The 16,474-nt window shown below is 38.0% G+C and overlaps 1 protein-coding gene across 6 annotated transcripts in view; it reads right to left on the reverse strand.

Annotated features, from left to right (window-relative positions):
- Positions 1–315: 315 nt before the first annotated feature.
- The window catches only part of trioa (trio Rho guanine nucleotide exchange factor a), a 235,153-nt gene continuing 218,994 nt past the window's right edge, over positions 316–16,474 (reverse strand). For 5 of the 6 annotated variants that reach the window (XM_056479284.1, XM_056479283.1, XM_056479282.1 and 2 more), the window contains 8 exons: positions 16,311–16,455; positions 16,194–16,221; positions 15,945–16,107; positions 12,279–12,400; positions 11,892–11,970; positions 9,478–9,678; positions 6,905–7,043; positions 316–4,722 (listed from right to left, as the gene is read on the reverse strand). In XM_056479284.1, the coding sequence (XP_056335259.1) occupies positions 4,177–4,722; positions 6,905–7,043; positions 9,478–9,678; positions 11,892–11,970; positions 12,279–12,400; positions 15,945–16,107; positions 16,194–16,221; positions 16,311–16,455 (1,423 nt within the window). In that variant the 3' untranslated portion in view covers positions 316–4,176. The remainder of the gene's footprint in view (positions 4,723–6,904; positions 7,044–9,477; positions 9,679–11,891; positions 11,971–12,278; positions 12,401–15,944; positions 16,108–16,193; positions 16,222–16,310; positions 16,456–16,474) is intronic. The other variant, XM_056479281.1, reaches the window with a different exon arrangement.

Raw genomic sequence — 16,474 nt, forward strand, 5'->3', positions numbered from 1 at the left:
ATCAGACTTGATTTGCTCACCAAAGCCTCTGCATTGTCAGGTGACAGTATCTACATTTAAACAACCTGATTAATGTAATTGAAACATTTAATTTCAGTTAGCTTTTAACAATAAAACAAACAAAGCATTGCATTAAATTTGAATGGACAATCTCGAAAGCATTCCCATCCCTCTCTCTCTCTTCTCAGATGGAATGGTGGGCCAATCAAAGGGGCCAAATTTGGCCTGCGGGCTCTAGTTTGGGCATCTCTGCTCTAAACAATACCCCCCCCCCCCCCCCCCCAAAAAAAAAAATGAAAACAAATCAAGCACAAGCATGTTCAATATGTTTAATTCCAAAATAACCGATGACAAAACTGAAGATATTTACAGCACATATCGCGTAAACACTTATGGTTTCTGTACAAAGAAATATACACATGCAGAAAAAACGAAAGTATAAAAGAATCAAAATAAAACGAGTCTAAAATGATAATACATACATTAAAAATACAATGTGATCAGAACTAAAATCAGACATTCAATGAGAGAGAAGAAAAAAAAAGTATCCAGTCCAAGTTCCCACGCTGTAAAGGCATCTGTACAACTTTACAATGGCAAATAAATTAGGGGACATGATATGGGTCTGTACAGATGAAAATCAACAATTCCTACGGGGAAAGTGTCGCCGTCCACCGCTCGAAACATTTCATACGCCTCAAAATATAAAAATGAAAATAAAAAAAAATGATGGAGGACGCGAGCAAGAGGCCAATGTTTACAAACTGCAATATCACCACAGTGACCATAAAAAAAGTCAAGAGCATCTTACGACTAACCTCGGAGCTAAAAAAGGACCTTAAACTATCAATATGACAAGATAAATATCATAATTTAAAGGCTTCACATTATTTGTTCATGATATCCTGCTATTTTGAAATTACTTCCATATCTAGTCTAAACGGGAGGTGCGTTTCGCATTCGAAAAACCAAACAAATCTTTGAAATGTCAATAAAACGGACACCGAATCAAAAAACTAAACAATTCATCCCAATGTAAAGCTATGTAAACAACCGGTCACATCTATGAAGCGTTATAAGAGTTTCGAAGACTGAAACAGAAATAGAAAAACGAATTCTCATAAAGCAGGGAGAGCTTTGGCATATATCTCAACAGAAAAGTGACTAGCGTAAGTGCCAAGAGGACAGGCCGTTTAATACTTAACCGAAAAGACCAGCTTCAATAAATAACAGCAGAACCGATTCTACGTTTTTTATTAAAGGTTTAACGGATGTCTTTAATAAATAGTCGCATAAACTGTCGAAGCTGCAACATTGCACGTGGAAAGAACCAGAAAGGAGTGCGTTTACAGTATTCAGTCATTGTTCGATGCCGTCCTGCCGCCGTATGGCTTACACCGCCATCGATATTAAAAACGAAAAAGAAAAGTCAGACGTGTAGTATAGAATAAGGCGTATACATCTGTAGATTGCACAACACAATTTGTTCTAGTCGTAGTAAATAAACAAAATGGTAACACTTCATAATAACCACACACTATGAATCATCTATTAAGCATTACCAAATAGTTCATCCATTATTTGTTAAGTATTAACTCTACATTAATAGACGTTAGTAAGCAGTTTATAAATACAGATTCAAATGCTCTATTCTTGATTTGGGAGTTGGGGAAGTGGGCTAATTGTGGACCAAAGTGAAGAGGGGGGTGGGGGGGGGGTAGATGGATGAGCAGTGGGTGGTGGGGGTCATGGACCAAAATGAAGAGCGGGAGGGCCGGGAGTTGAATCACGGACCAAAGTAAAACATGGGCGGGTGGGAAAGGGTTGGGGGGGCGTGTTGTAGTATCAGGGACCAAAAGAAAGAGCGGTGGGGTGGGGTTTGTTATGGGGTAATCGCGGACCAAATGAAGTTGGGGGTGTTTGTTGAAGTGAGGTAATGTCGGACTAAAGTAATGGGGGGGGGGGGGGGGGTATGTGGGGGCTGAATTATAAAACAAAGTAAAGCAGAGGACGTGGGGTTATCGCATACCAAAGTGATGAGGCGGAGGGGGTATGTAGGGGTTGAATCACGGAACAAAGTTAAAGAGTGGGCGGGTGGGGGATGATAGGGACCAAATGAAGTGGGGGGTTGGGGTAAATTGCTGACCAAATCATGTGGAATAATCGCAAACCAAAGTGAAGACCAGGCGTGTGGGGGGGTTGGGTCTGTCGGGAGTGGGGGGTGATTCGTGGACCAAAATGAAGAGCCAGGGTGGGGGGGTTCGTGGGCCCCTAAATCTCTGGGGGCCCCCTAAGTATGTGGGCCCTTAGAATCGTCCTAACTCCCGGTCACAATTGATGGTATTAACAGATCATTAACTAACATTACTAGTTTAATAAACTACTAATGAACTGTTTACTAATGGTTAATAAAGTAGAGGTTGACTTTAGGGTTTGGGAAGGATTCAGGATGCAGAATGAGATCATACTTTGTAACTACTGAAGAACAGTTCATATCTTAATAATAGGCAGGTAATGAGCCAGCAGTTGATAGTGATCTAAACTAAAGTGTTTCCAATAAATCTAATGACTAGTGTAAACGTCGCTAAATAACTTAGAAATGTTGTGTCATAATAAATGTTTAAATTAACATATCGGTATTGTTTTATCCAATTTTATTTACTTGATTGTTTTGTCACTACTGTCATTTGGCAAGGTTTTAATCTTTACAGTAATTTTATTTCTTAGATTGTATTGTTCGCTTGATACCGAGCCTTTAACTGTCATTGACAAGCGATTTATAAAGCATGAATAGTCCTCACTATAGATTAGGTCACACAACTGCATGAAGTTGACTTAATAAAGCTTTTATTAGCATACATAGTAACTATTACTATATGCCTGAATAATAAGATATATAATAGTTGATTTGCATAGGTTATTAACCGTTAACTAGCTCATTCTGAATGATTCCAAAAGCCACCAACTATTCGTAAATACAAATGGTTTGTAAGTAATGCATAATTTTAAGTAATGAACATAGATGAATATCATTAAGTAATAAAGTATGAAAACACAATCATTAAGCACATTTACTTACGCATTCTGAATGATCTTAAAATAGCACCAACTATTCTTTAATAACTAGTTTGTAAGAAAAATAAAATAAAATTTAATACTTTAAATCAATGGTCTCAAGCGCAAATCCTGGAGAGCCGCAGCTCTGCATAGTTTAGCTCCAACCACCTACAACGCACACCTGCTTAATAGTGTCTAGTGATCTTGAACACCTTGATTAGCTGGAGCAGCTGTGTTTGATTAGGGTTAGCGCAAAACTGTGCAGAGCTGCAGCCCTCCAGGAATCCAGTTTGAGACCTGTGTTTTAAATGTAATCATTAACAAAGTATGAAAATACAATCATTAAGCATGTTATAAACCCTTATAAGTCAATAATAGAGCATTTGTAGCTGTATTTATAAACTGCTTACTAACATCTTATAATGGAGAGTTTATCCTTAACAAATACTGCATTAACTATTTGCTAATGCTTAATAAATGATTGATAGTGTGTAGTTATTATGAAGCGTTACCAGCGAAACAAATTTAACTTGCATTCGGTAAAAATTTCGCAGCTAAATATCATCATCATCATCATCACCATCGTCGTCGTTGAATTAAGCAACTAATTACACTAGTAGACCAAAACAAGCTTTCACTTAAAACGGCATTTTAATTGCGCTCATTCATGTTTTTTGTTATTTTTTTTTGTTTTTATTGAAAGATGTACCTGAAAACGTGGTTTATTTACGCGCTCTACGAAATGTCGAACACTGGAAGAAAAAACAAACAAAATAAAAGCAGAGAAGAAGCCGCTCGCTGTCTGGCTCAGGCAAAACAAAAGGGCAAAACAAAGTTGTTCTCCGCTAAAATGGCATTTGCATCGCTTTCCTTAAAAACCTCTTGTGCAGGTCACACACAAAATAAGAGTCCTTTTACGTAGATTTGTTGATCATTCAGCAAATCGGAGAAATATTTGATTTCCATATATATATATTTATATTTAAATGGTTTTAATCTCTGCTTACAAGTCTGGAAAGGAGGCAGCAGCAGCAGCAAATCAAGGCTCTGATATGCTCACACATTTTGATTGGCTCAGGACTGAAGGCATCAGAAAGAGGATGAGATTATTTCATTGGCTCAGATCCTGGGCTGTAATCGAGTCTGCAGGAAGGCTCTGATGCCAGTGAGAGGCCGCAGGTCGTTCTGGTGTTTGCGTCGGTCGATGAAGGAGATCAGTCTGGAGGTATCGATGCATTCGGCTGAACGTCGGCCCCCGCCGGCTCTCAGCCAGGGCTCCTGTAGACATGAGGTGGCTGGTGGACGCTTGGACGGCTCTATCCGGAGCAGCAGGCACATAAAATCACGCGCCGCCTGACTCACGCCCTGGAAGTAGTCATCAGGAAAGCTGAAGTCCAAGCGGCAGATGTTGAGGCAAGTCTCCTCCACGCTCTCATCCAGGAACGGAGACGCTCCGCTAAGCATGACGTACGTCAGGACCCCCAGACTCCACAGGTCGGAGGACAGAGAGACAGGGTCCCCGAGGACCAGCTCAGGGGCTGCGAACTCCGGGCTCCCCAGCAGAGGGTGAACGTACGGCGTGGAGTTGAGCTGCACAGCATCGCCGAAGTCCGTCAGCTTGACCAGCGGCTGAGACGGGCTCTGCTCCACCACCAGATTCTCAGGCTGAACACAGAACACAACATTAGTGTCACTTTTAAATGAGGCACTAGTCTGAACTTTGACTGAACCTCTAAGGCAAGGGTTCCCAAACTCAGTCCTGGAGGGCAGGTGTCCTGCAGAGTTCAGTTCCAACCCTATTAGACACACCTGAACCAGCTAATCAAGCTCTTGCTAGGTCATAGGTCTCAGCCACAGCTCCAAGTTTTGCTCCAACCCCACAGCTTATCAAAGTGTTCAAGACTACTCTGATCCAACTAATCAAGGGGCTCTATTTTAACAATCTAGGAGCAAAGTCTAAAGCATATGGCGAAAAAACATTAAGGGGCGTCTGAATCCACTTTTGCTATTTTAAGGACAGAAAAACATGCTCTGCCCCCCAGTGCATGGTCTAACAGGGTTGAGCTTATTCTCTTAATGAGTTATCTGTGTGTTTTGAGTATAACGTGCATTTAACCAATCAGAGCCTCCCATTAAGAGTCAGTTGCGTTGCGCCATGGCGCAGTTGCTATTTACATGGCGGACTTTGTAAGTGGAAAAACTGAACGCTATACTAGCGAGAAAACAGTTGAACAGACCATCTCCAGCGCAAGAGTAAAGAATAAGCCTCCTCCATTCTGCCTCTTTACATTACTTTTACCCTTTACTTTCTTGGATAAGGAAACGGTGTTGTACACACTCCACTGGAGACATCCACTAGCCTACATATTTAATTTAGTTTAAGCGCAAAGATTTGTTTCAAAACTATTTCTAAATTCAGTTCTAATTTCCAGCAAACAAATAAATAAACAATAATAATGAATCGTTTTATAACACACATCTTATTCTTATGCCCCATATGGTGATGCATACGTCTCCGAAACCTGACAGGTGGACAAATCTAAGCTTGTTTTATTAAAAAAACAAATATAAATATGCATATAATTAATAATACCGCTAATTATAATAACCTTATATTTTATATAATAACCTTACAAATTGTCATGAATTTACTAAAAAAAGCCTCCCGACATGAAGAAGGCATGGAGGTTTTTATATTTATGTAGAAAATAATAATTTTTGTAACATTTTAATCCTTTGTTTTCATTAGGCATGGGCCATTATAAGATTCTGACGGTATGATACCCTAGGATAAAAATATCACGGTATCACAGTATTGTGCTCACTGCTCTAAAATATATTCTTTTTAAATGTCTGGGTAAAAAACAAAAACCTTTTCCCCTTTGAAAACAATATTTCTTATTTTTTGAAAGATTTATAATATTTTGAAGCAGTAAACATGTCAGGCTGAATAATTCAAATGAATCATTGACTTTTGCTGTTTCAAAAACACTGATTTCTTTACAATTTAAAACGGCATCTTTGGATATTTTTTTTCTGCTGGAGATACTGCTGTCCTAAAAAACAAAACAAAAAAATGTAAATAAAAAAATCTTACACATACCTTAGGAACAGTATTACAGAAAATTTTGGCAGTTTTAAAACCTTGACTTATCCAAACCGTGGTATACCTTGAAAACCGTTATTGTCCCATGCCTAGTTTTATATATGTGAAGATTTTTGTGTATTGCTGTACATCCTGTGTGTATTAAGTGTTTGAACCTGCATAGGCGCATAACTAACATGCTCTGTGCTGGACTTTAGACCAGCTTTTACTTGGTCAATGGTGTGGTCTATTCCAGTTTCTCAAAATAGCAACGTGTCAACAATGCACCTTAACACTCCTCCTTTAAAGACCAGCACACCCATGAGTGGCGCAAACGGATTTGCCATTTAAACAACATGGCGCAAAACGTGAAAATTAGGGTTGCGCTGGTCTGAAAATAGCAACACATCACGCAAAACACATCTTCCGCCTTATTGCGCTGAGTGTATAATAGGGCCCATGGTGTTCAAGAGCATTCCCTCCCATCATTCCACACTCAGTCACACAGTCATCAAACTACGCCTTTGTTTGTTGTGAATACACACTCTCTAGTGGTGAAAATGACAAACTGTGCCTTTAACTAAGGTTAAAACAATGTGTGTGTTTACATGGAACATACCAAAACTAAGAAAAGTGAAATGTTCTGGTCAAAAATTTACTTAAATATTAGTTTATAGTTTATATATTAAAAGGGCCATATTTATTCTTATTCATTATAAACACTGTGTGCATACTGTATAATATTGTCAAATGAACACTGACCTTTAGATCCAGATGGACTATTCTGCAGTTGTGCAGGTACTGCAAAGCTTCTAAAATGTCCCGGAGGTAAAAGGCCACTTTCTCCTCAGTGAGATTCCCCCAGCTCACAATGTAGTCCAGCAGACGGCCCTGATCAGACCTGCGCAAACACACACACAGGAACATCAGTGGGTTAATGCACATTTTGAAGTACAGCAGAAGAAATGAGTGATGGAAATGACAAATATTGAATTTATTGACTTTAATTTTGCTAAAAAGTTTTTACAGTCACTTGAGGTGGTTTTGAACTTGTGTGAACAAGAGTAATGTAAACTATGGGAGATGAAAACACATTACACCCACGTAAACAATCAAACCATTATGCTTGTCCTGATTACTGCTAGGTTAACAATACTAGTCGGCTGCTCTAAAAACTTCATGGAAACGCACATAATTTGCTTTATTTGCAAACTGAAACGATTTGCTGCATGTTAGAATGAGAGTCAGCATTTGTGTGTGTGTGTGTGTGTTAATATGAATAATGTGAGATGGAAACACATTTGCTAAATAAACATAGCAAATATTACACCCACATGACCCATGACACATCAGGTGTCTCCGTTATGCTTGCCTTTATTACTGTTGGTTGCTAGGTTACCAATACTAAAGTTGGCTGCTCTAAAACTTGACAGAAACGCACATAATTTGCTTTATTTTTAAAACTTTGAAAATATTTGCTTTATGTTACTATGAAAACTAATGAGAGTCAGCGTGTGAGCGTGTGTGTGTGTGTGTGTGTGTGTGTGTACTGCATGTGTGTTCTCACATCTCGAGGACCAGTGCGTAACTACTAAAGGTCTCAAAGGTGTGAAAACGGTTAATATGAATAATGTGAGATGGAAACACATTCGCTAAATAAACATAGCAAATATTACACCCACATGACCAATCAGGTGCCTCTATTATGCTTGCCTTGATTACTGTTGGTTGCTAGGTTACCAATACTACAGTTGACTGCTCTAAAAACTTGACAGAAACGCACATAATTTGCTTTATTTGCAAAATTTGAAAATATTTGCTTTATGTTACTATGAAAACCCGACTAATGAGAGTGTGTGTACTGCATGTGGGTGTGTGTTCTCACATCTCGAGGACCAGTGCGTAACTACTGAAGGTCTCAAAGGTGTGAAAACGGTTAATATGAATAATGTGAGATGGAAACACATTCGCTGAATAAACATAGCAAATATTACACCCAATCAGGTGCCTCCATTATACTTGCCTTGATTACTGTTGGTTGCTAGGTTACCAATACTACAGTCGGCTGCTCTAAAAACATGATGGAAATGCACATAATTTGCTTTATTTGCAAACTTTGAAAAAAATTGGCTTCACGTTAGAATGAAAACTTGGCTACTGTGAGCCAGTGTGTGAATGTGTTTATACTGCATGTGTGTGTGTTCTCACATCTCCAGGACCATTACGTAGCTGCTGGTGGTCTTGAAGGTGTGAAAAAGGGTTAATTTGAATAATGTGAGATGGAAACAGATTTGCTGACTAAACATAGCAAATATTACACCCACATGACCAATCAGATGTCTCTATTATGCTTTCCTTGATTACAGTTGGTTGCTAGGTTACCAATACTACAGTTGGCTGCTCTAAAAACTTGATGGAAACGCACATAATTTGCTAACTGAAACGATTTGTGTCACGTTAGAATGAAAACTCAGCTACTGAGAGTCAGCATGTGTGTGTGTGTGTGTGTGTTAATATGAATAATGTGAGATGGAAACACATTCGCTGAATAAACATGGCAAATATTACACCCACATGACCAATCAGGTGTCTCCATTATGCGTGCCTTGATTACAGTTGGTTGCTAGGTTACCAATACTACAGTTGGCTGCTCTAAAAACTTGATGGAAACGCACATAATTTGCTAACTGAAACGATTTGTGTCACGTTAGAATGAAAACTCAGCTACTGAGAGTCAGCATGTGTGTGTGTGTGTGTGTGTGTGTGTGTGTTAATATGAATAATGTGAGATGGAAACACATTCGCTGAATAAACATGGCAAATATTACACCCACATGACCAATCAGGTGTCTCCATTACGCTTGCCTTGATTACTGTTGGTTGCTAGGTTACCAATACTATAGTCGGCTGCTCTAAAAACATGATGGAAACGCACATAATTTGCTTTATTTGCAAAATTGGCTTCACGTTAGAATGAAAACTTGGCTAATGCGAGCCAGTGTGTGAATGTGTGTATACTGCAAGTGTGTGTGTGTGTTCTCACATCTCCAGGACCATTGTATAACTGCTGGAGGTCTTGAAGGTGTGAAAAAGGGTTCATATGAATAATGTGAGATGGGAATACATTTGCTGAATAAACATAGCAAATATTACACCCACACGATCAATCAGCGGTCTCCATTATGCTTGCCTTGTTTACTGTTGGTTGCTAGGTTACCAATACTACAGTCGACTGCTCTAACAACTTGATAAATAAATGCACATAATTTGTTGGAATGAAAACCCAGCTACTGAGAGCCAGTGTGTGAGTGTGTGTACTGTATGTGTGTTCTCACATCTCCAGGACCAGTGCGTAGCTGCTGGAGGTCTCGAAGGTGTCCAGCAGTCTGACCAGATGAGGGTGTTGGAGTCTCTGTAGGACACTGAACTCATGGGTCACCTGGTCTCGCTTCATCAGTTTCTTATTGACAAACTTGACCGCCACGGTCCGCTTTGACCCCCTCTGATCACAGCGTTTCACTACAGAGAACCGTCCCCTATAAGAGAGAAACAACGACATCACAATTATGAGCTAATGCTATAACAAAAACAGTCTGAGGCGTTCAGCTACGGTAATATGCAGCTAATGTGTATCCAATTATGCCTTAAGGGTTTACAAGATGTTAAGTCATGTGCATTCAAAATATGCCAGAGAAGTTTTAGCTAAAAAAAACAACACATAATAATTTCTTATATAGTGATGCCTCTTTTCGGGTGGAGGCACAAACCTATTTTTATACAGTTGAAGTCAGAATTATTAGCCCCCCTGTTTATTTTTTTCCCCCAAAGTCTGTTTAACAGAGAAGATTTTTTCAACTCATTTCTAAATACAATAGTTTTAATAACTCATTTCAAATAACTGGTTTGTTTTATCTTTGCCATGATGACAGTAAAGAATATTTGACTAAATATTTTTCAAGACACTTCTATACAGCTTAAAGTGACATTTAAAGGCTTACCTAGGTTAATAAGGTTAACTAGGCTTGTTAGGGTAATCAAGGTAGGCTTGTTCTGTAGACTATCGGAAAAAAATTACCTTAAAGGGGCTAATAATTTTGACCTTAAAATGGATTTAAAAAAATTAAAAACTGCTTTTATTCTAGCAGAAATAAAACAAATAAGACTTTCTCCAGAAGAAAAAATATTATCAGACATACTGTGAAAATTTCCTTGCTCTGTTAAACATATTTTTACAATAATTCTGACTTCAACTGTATATCTGTTTATATGCAAATGATCTGCTGCCTGCATCTGTTTTACTGCCTTGTCAGTTCAAACTCCTGATATAGGTACAGGGTTCATACACGTTTTTACTACTAAAATTCCATGACTTTCAAGTAAATTTTCATGACCTAATGTTTCATGTAGCGTCTATGTATAGGTGATAGATATTAAGAAAAACTATGCACGTTCAAATTTATCACAGTATATCGTGAAACACTCAACAATCTATTTAGTTGAAATGTATTTTTATATAATATTTTACTATTTATCTAGATAACGCTGACACAGCACTAGTAGTAGTAAAGTAGTAATAAAACTTTATTGTCCTTGAAATTTGTTTTGGGCATCGCCATATTGCTGCAGACATTCACTAAAACAAGCAATAAAAACAATACAAAATACAACAGTTACAAAATGTATAATGCTAATTAAGATAGACTCTTATTCACTAAACCAACTGAAAGAGGTACAAAGGATTTCTTATAAAGGTTTAACCTACACTTTGGGACTCTACATCTTCTACCAGGGGGAAGCAGTTCGTAATGTGGAAACAAAAAATGGGTTGGATCGTTTACAATCCTTTCCACCTGATTGAGGACACAATTCTCATATAAAACTCGAGGATTAAAATATTCATCGGGCCCAACAATTTTCCATGCTGTCTTTAAGAGATGCATCAGTTTAGATTTACACTGAACAGATAGATTGCCAAACCACACTGTGATACCATCTCTAACAATGCTTTCAAGAACTGCTTTATAAAACAACATCATGAGTTTCTTGTTAACTCCAAAAAGACGCAACCTCCGCAAAAAATACAATCTCTGGTGTAAACGAGAACAAACCCACTCAATGTGTGTTTTCCATGTGAAAGAACAGTCGATGTAAATGCCCAAGTACTTATAGGTTTCTGATTGAGTAATAGGATGGTCATGTACAACCACTTGACGATGGTCACCTATACATTTGCACTAATAGCAATACAGCACTAATAATGTGAGAGCATGTGATTGGCCAAGGTCAGAAAAGAAGCCAGCTAACCTACACTCAAGTATACAGATATTTGTTAAACTCATTTCCATGACCTTTCCAAAACATTTCTGTTTATTCAAAACTCTTCAAGGACTGGAAAATGCCATGTTAAAATTCCATGACTTTTCCAGGTTTTCCATGACTGTATGAACTTGGGCTGCACAATATTGGAAAAAACTGACATTGCTATACTTTATTTTTATACGATATATACTGCAATTTTGAATCTATAGCTTCACCAGATGAAATGGATAGCTCTATTTGGAAAGAATTCATAATTTTCCATACATTAGGATGATTTTGTAAGAGATTGCATCTACATAAAATATAATAGACCAATCACAAAGATACTGTACAAATAAAATATACAGCGCTTTCTAATTTTCTGGAAGTCTAGCAATGTTCAGAATGAAACACTAATAAATATGGCGTGATTAAATCAGCTGTGTCTCACCTGCCAAGCTCTGCTACCTCGGTGTAGAAGGACTCAAAGTTGTCCTTCCACATGACCCGGATCCCATCGCTGGTCGTGCCTGTATAAGATAGTCAAAGTAAGTTAATTTCCAGCCTTGCTTTATTGTATTATTCAGAAAATAAGTTCCATGTGGCAAAACTGCAACGTTTAGAAGTTCTTTTGTACTTTTAGAGGATTTAATAGTACTAAAACATGTTTATAGAGTACTGATAATCCATTCATAGACTGTTTATAACACTTTTTTGAGCACAGACCTGAAAACTACATTTCCAGATTGGAAAAAAGAAGAAGCTAAAGTTCAAAGCTTTTATGGGCATTACATCTGTTCACACTGCAATGCCAGTCTGAATGGGAACTGGTTCTTACCCAGCACTCTGAGAATGGCTGATGATGTCACACTGGCAATGTCATTCGTGGCAATGCAAGTGTACATGCCATCATCCTCCGAGGTCACACCGACGATCCGCAGCGTGGCTTCGCCAGTCTCACTGAGATTAAAAGCACACAAACAAAACCAAAGCATTGGAATTTTGAATTTATTGAATGGGAAAGCCCCTTGAGATGAATCATCTCACTTTCAAGGGGGTCCCTAAAAAGTTCATAACTCAAACAGAGTACAACACAACATACCGTACTTTGATATACAAATAAATAATAAACATTTAATCTGGAGCCGATATTAATAACATTCGCAAGTTGTTTCCAAAAAATAAAATAAATTAGGCCTGAAAAGACTAAGTGGTTTAACTGATCTGAAAGAGGAAGGGAGATTGTTCCAGTCGGGAGGAGTTTTGTATTGAAAGGACCTACAGAAACTTTCTGTAGCAATTCTGGGGACAAAAAAATAATTCTGTTGCATAAGACAAAGCGAATATAATAAGGTAAATGGAACAAAAAAACTGCTTTAATTAAGAGGGGAAACTAAAATTAACACATTTAAAAAGAAACAAATACCAATGATACTGTCTGCGGAACTTGGGTTGAAGCGAACCAAGAGTTTCATATAATATGCAATGATGGATTCTATAGAGACTTAAAAAAAAAACGTAAAAAAATCGCCACAGAATTGAAGACAGTATTTAAAGGTTTTAAATTAATATCAGAGGTATTGTTGTAAATAAGATTAGCGTAATCAATAATAGGGAAAATTAATAGAGATTTTTTTTCTTATTTTAAATGAAAAACAATTAAGGAAAAATTAAGGAACGATTAAGTGAACCTAAGCACCGATATGACTTTTTAATTATAAAATCAATATGGGGTTTAAAGAACAGATCAGCATCGAGCCAAAGGCCCAGATATTTAAATTCATCAACATTAGACAACTGTGACCGAATCTAATATTTAGGTCTACCGAATGAAACTGCTGAGACTTTTTAAAAAAACACCATACTACTACTTTTTATTTAGTATAAGTTTGTTTTTATTGAACCATTCTTGAATTAAAGTCTGACTGCAAAGAAGATTGAATATATGAAATATCAGAGTGGGAAAAATAAATCACAGTATCTTCTGCATAAAGTCGAATCTGGCACACTGAACAAAATTTAGGCGAATCGTTAATAAATAAACAAAAGAGCAGAGGGTCCAGTGATGATCCTTGAGGGACACCCTTCTCAATAACTGAATACTCGGAGTTAAAGCCTCTAAATCAGGGGTCACCAATCTCGGTCCTGGAGGGCCGGTGTCCCTGCAGGGTTTAGCTCCAACTTGCCTCAACACACCTGCCTGGATGTTTCAAGTACACCTAGCAAGACCTTGATTAGCTTGATCAGGTGTGTTTGATTAGGGTTGGAGCTAAAATCTGCAGGACACCGGCCCTCCAGGAACAAGTTTGGTGACCACTGCTCTAAATAAAACAAATTGTGACGTCTATTATGAAAGTAAGAGTTAAACCAAAAAAGAGACTTTTGATCAAAGCCTAAAGAATATAACTTATCTAACTAAAGATAATGATCAACCATGTCAAAAGCTTTGGTGAGATCAATAAAAATTGCACCAGTGGGTTGACTTGTCAAAGGATATGAACACATCATTAGTGAACTTCATTAAGGCTGTAGTAGTCGATAAATTTGGTCTAAAACCCGACTGGTAAGGAAAAAGAACTAGCCTAGCTTAGCATTAGATCAGCTAAAATGATGCAATAAAAGAAATCATGTTATATTTAGTTAAAATGACATTTTAAAATAAACCTGAAACAGTATTTTGTTCTTGCTTTATGAAATATCTAATATCTTTATTGTTCTTATATATACAGTAAATGCATACAAAAATCATTAACACATGTAGGAAAAATGATGTAAGATAGAATAAACCAATACAAACATGTACAATTAAAAAAAATAGCATTTTCTAAATATTTCATTTCCATCAAGATTTTTTAACCACAAAACAAGGCATAAGGGCCAATTTTGGGAAATTAAGATTATTGCATAATATGAAAGTTAAATAAACATACGCTTTCCACTGATGTACAGTATAGTTTATTACTGAGCGTTCACACCAAAGACGGCGAGAGCAAAGTAGCAGGAAGTCATTCATTTTCAATAGAAGCTGGCACCGTTAAACGGTGAGGATTGGCGCGACGCGTCTTTGTCGGTGTGGGCATCAAAGAGAATTAAAATCAAGTCAACTTTATGGTAATGAGCTATGATGCGGTCAGCAACAAGCAATCAGAATGTAGAAGTCCAGCGCTTTAGGGGAGTCCAGAGAACACCGTCCTGTGAACTTTGGTTCCGACCACAGTTGTTCCCAAGGGTTTGATTACTGCGGTCACCGGATTTCCAGTTATTTACTATGTTTTCTTTGAGTGACATACATGAAAAAAGGTTCTGGTGAATTACTGATGTACACTAATTTTATATATGTTTTTTTTAAAAAGCGGGAATCTGATGTAACTATATCGACAGTACAAAACTTTGTTGCTGCTTCAGAATATTTCAGACATATTATATAAGTGGAAAAAAGCCACAGCACATGGAACAACTTGATCTTTCATAGTTAAATGCATTTGATGTATGGCGTGCAACATTTTCATGCTAGAGAGCAGGTTTTTATGCAGGAATGTAAGTGATTTGCTGATATGCTTTAAATATGAGATCAGTGTAGCCTATTTTGACACTCTCGTCGGCGGAGCTGTTAAGGCAGACAGCGTACACATTTCAAAACTACAGACCGATCTCCAAGCTGCCTTTTTTATCTAAATTGTTGGAAAAAATTGTCTATAATCAGATAATGGCACACTTGCATGAGCACAATCTTCTAGAGATTTTCCACTCCGGTCTGCCCTTTTAAGAGTTCTTAATCATATTCTTTTGTCATGCGATTCTGGTGACTGTGTGGTTCTTGTCCTCTTAGACAGATGAATAAAAATATACATATGAAAATTTGAAACAAAGTACCTGTACAACATAAGTCTGGTTTTGTGCTTCAGGTTCACAAACGTGTTTCCACCTGTCTTTTTATCAGTTTACAAAAAGTATCTGACTCAACGGAGCATGTTTTTCTGTGCATTTATAATGTATACACATCTTTGAGCAATCCATTACAATATGCATAGATAAAGATGGATAGAAATATAGCTAGTGACCCAAGAGTACAAGCACAACACTTTAGTCATAATGACTGAAAAATATCCCTCAAAATAGTCATTTCAGAGTCATTCATTTTCCTTTGGCTTAGTCCCTTTATTCATTAGGGGTCGCCACAGCGGAATGAACCGCCAACTATTCCAGCATATGTTTTACGCAGCGGATGCAACCCAGTACTGGGAAACACCCATACACTCTCACATGCACCCATATTCACTACGTATCCAATGTAGTTGATCAATTCACCTATAGCGCTTGTCTTTGGACTGTGGTGGAAACCAGAGCAAACCCACGCGAACACAGGGAGAACATGCAATCTCCACACAGAAATGCCAACTGACCTAGAAACCTTCTTGCTGTGACGCAACAGTGCTAACCACTGAGCCATCATGCTAAAATACTAATGATGAACCTAATAAAAATGAATCAATCTGCTCTTCACCTGTAGGCGATGCTGAAGTGGCCGTTGTTGGTGAGCGTTTTCTGCTCGGGTCCTTTCCACGTGACCGTGGCTTTGGGCCGACCACACACTTTACACCTCAGAGTCACACACTCGCCTTTATCACAGGTCACTTCACTCAGCGGGACGAGGAACTCCGGGGGAACTGCAGGAAAAAACATCCACGCCATCAACCCCTTGACCTCTCTCTTAAACCACAAAACGATGTATTAATAAAGACGCTCTACTTACCGTCATAGATATAATTGGGATTTAGAAGCTGTAAAATAGGGAGAAAGATGTTTTAAGTTGAAGGACTTCCAGAAAATGAAGCACATTGAGAGCTGTGTTTGTTTCCGTCAGTGTTACCTTCACAGAGACCTTGTTGGTCAGTCCCTCTCTGGATTTTCTGTAGCCGTTTTCCAGCTTGGCCTCTTTTTTATTGTCCTTCTCTCTCTTCTCGGACTTCTTTCGAATACGGAGGGATGTGTGCCATGATGATGATGATTTCCTGCTGGGAAACAATTCAACAT

The sequence above is a fragment of the Danio aesculapii genome, chromosome 19, assembly GCF_903798145.1.
Source record: "Danio aesculapii chromosome 19, fDanAes4.1, whole genome shotgun sequence".
In the NCBI taxonomy this organism is placed as follows: Eukaryota; Metazoa; Chordata; class Actinopteri; order Cypriniformes; family Danionidae; genus Danio; species Danio aesculapii.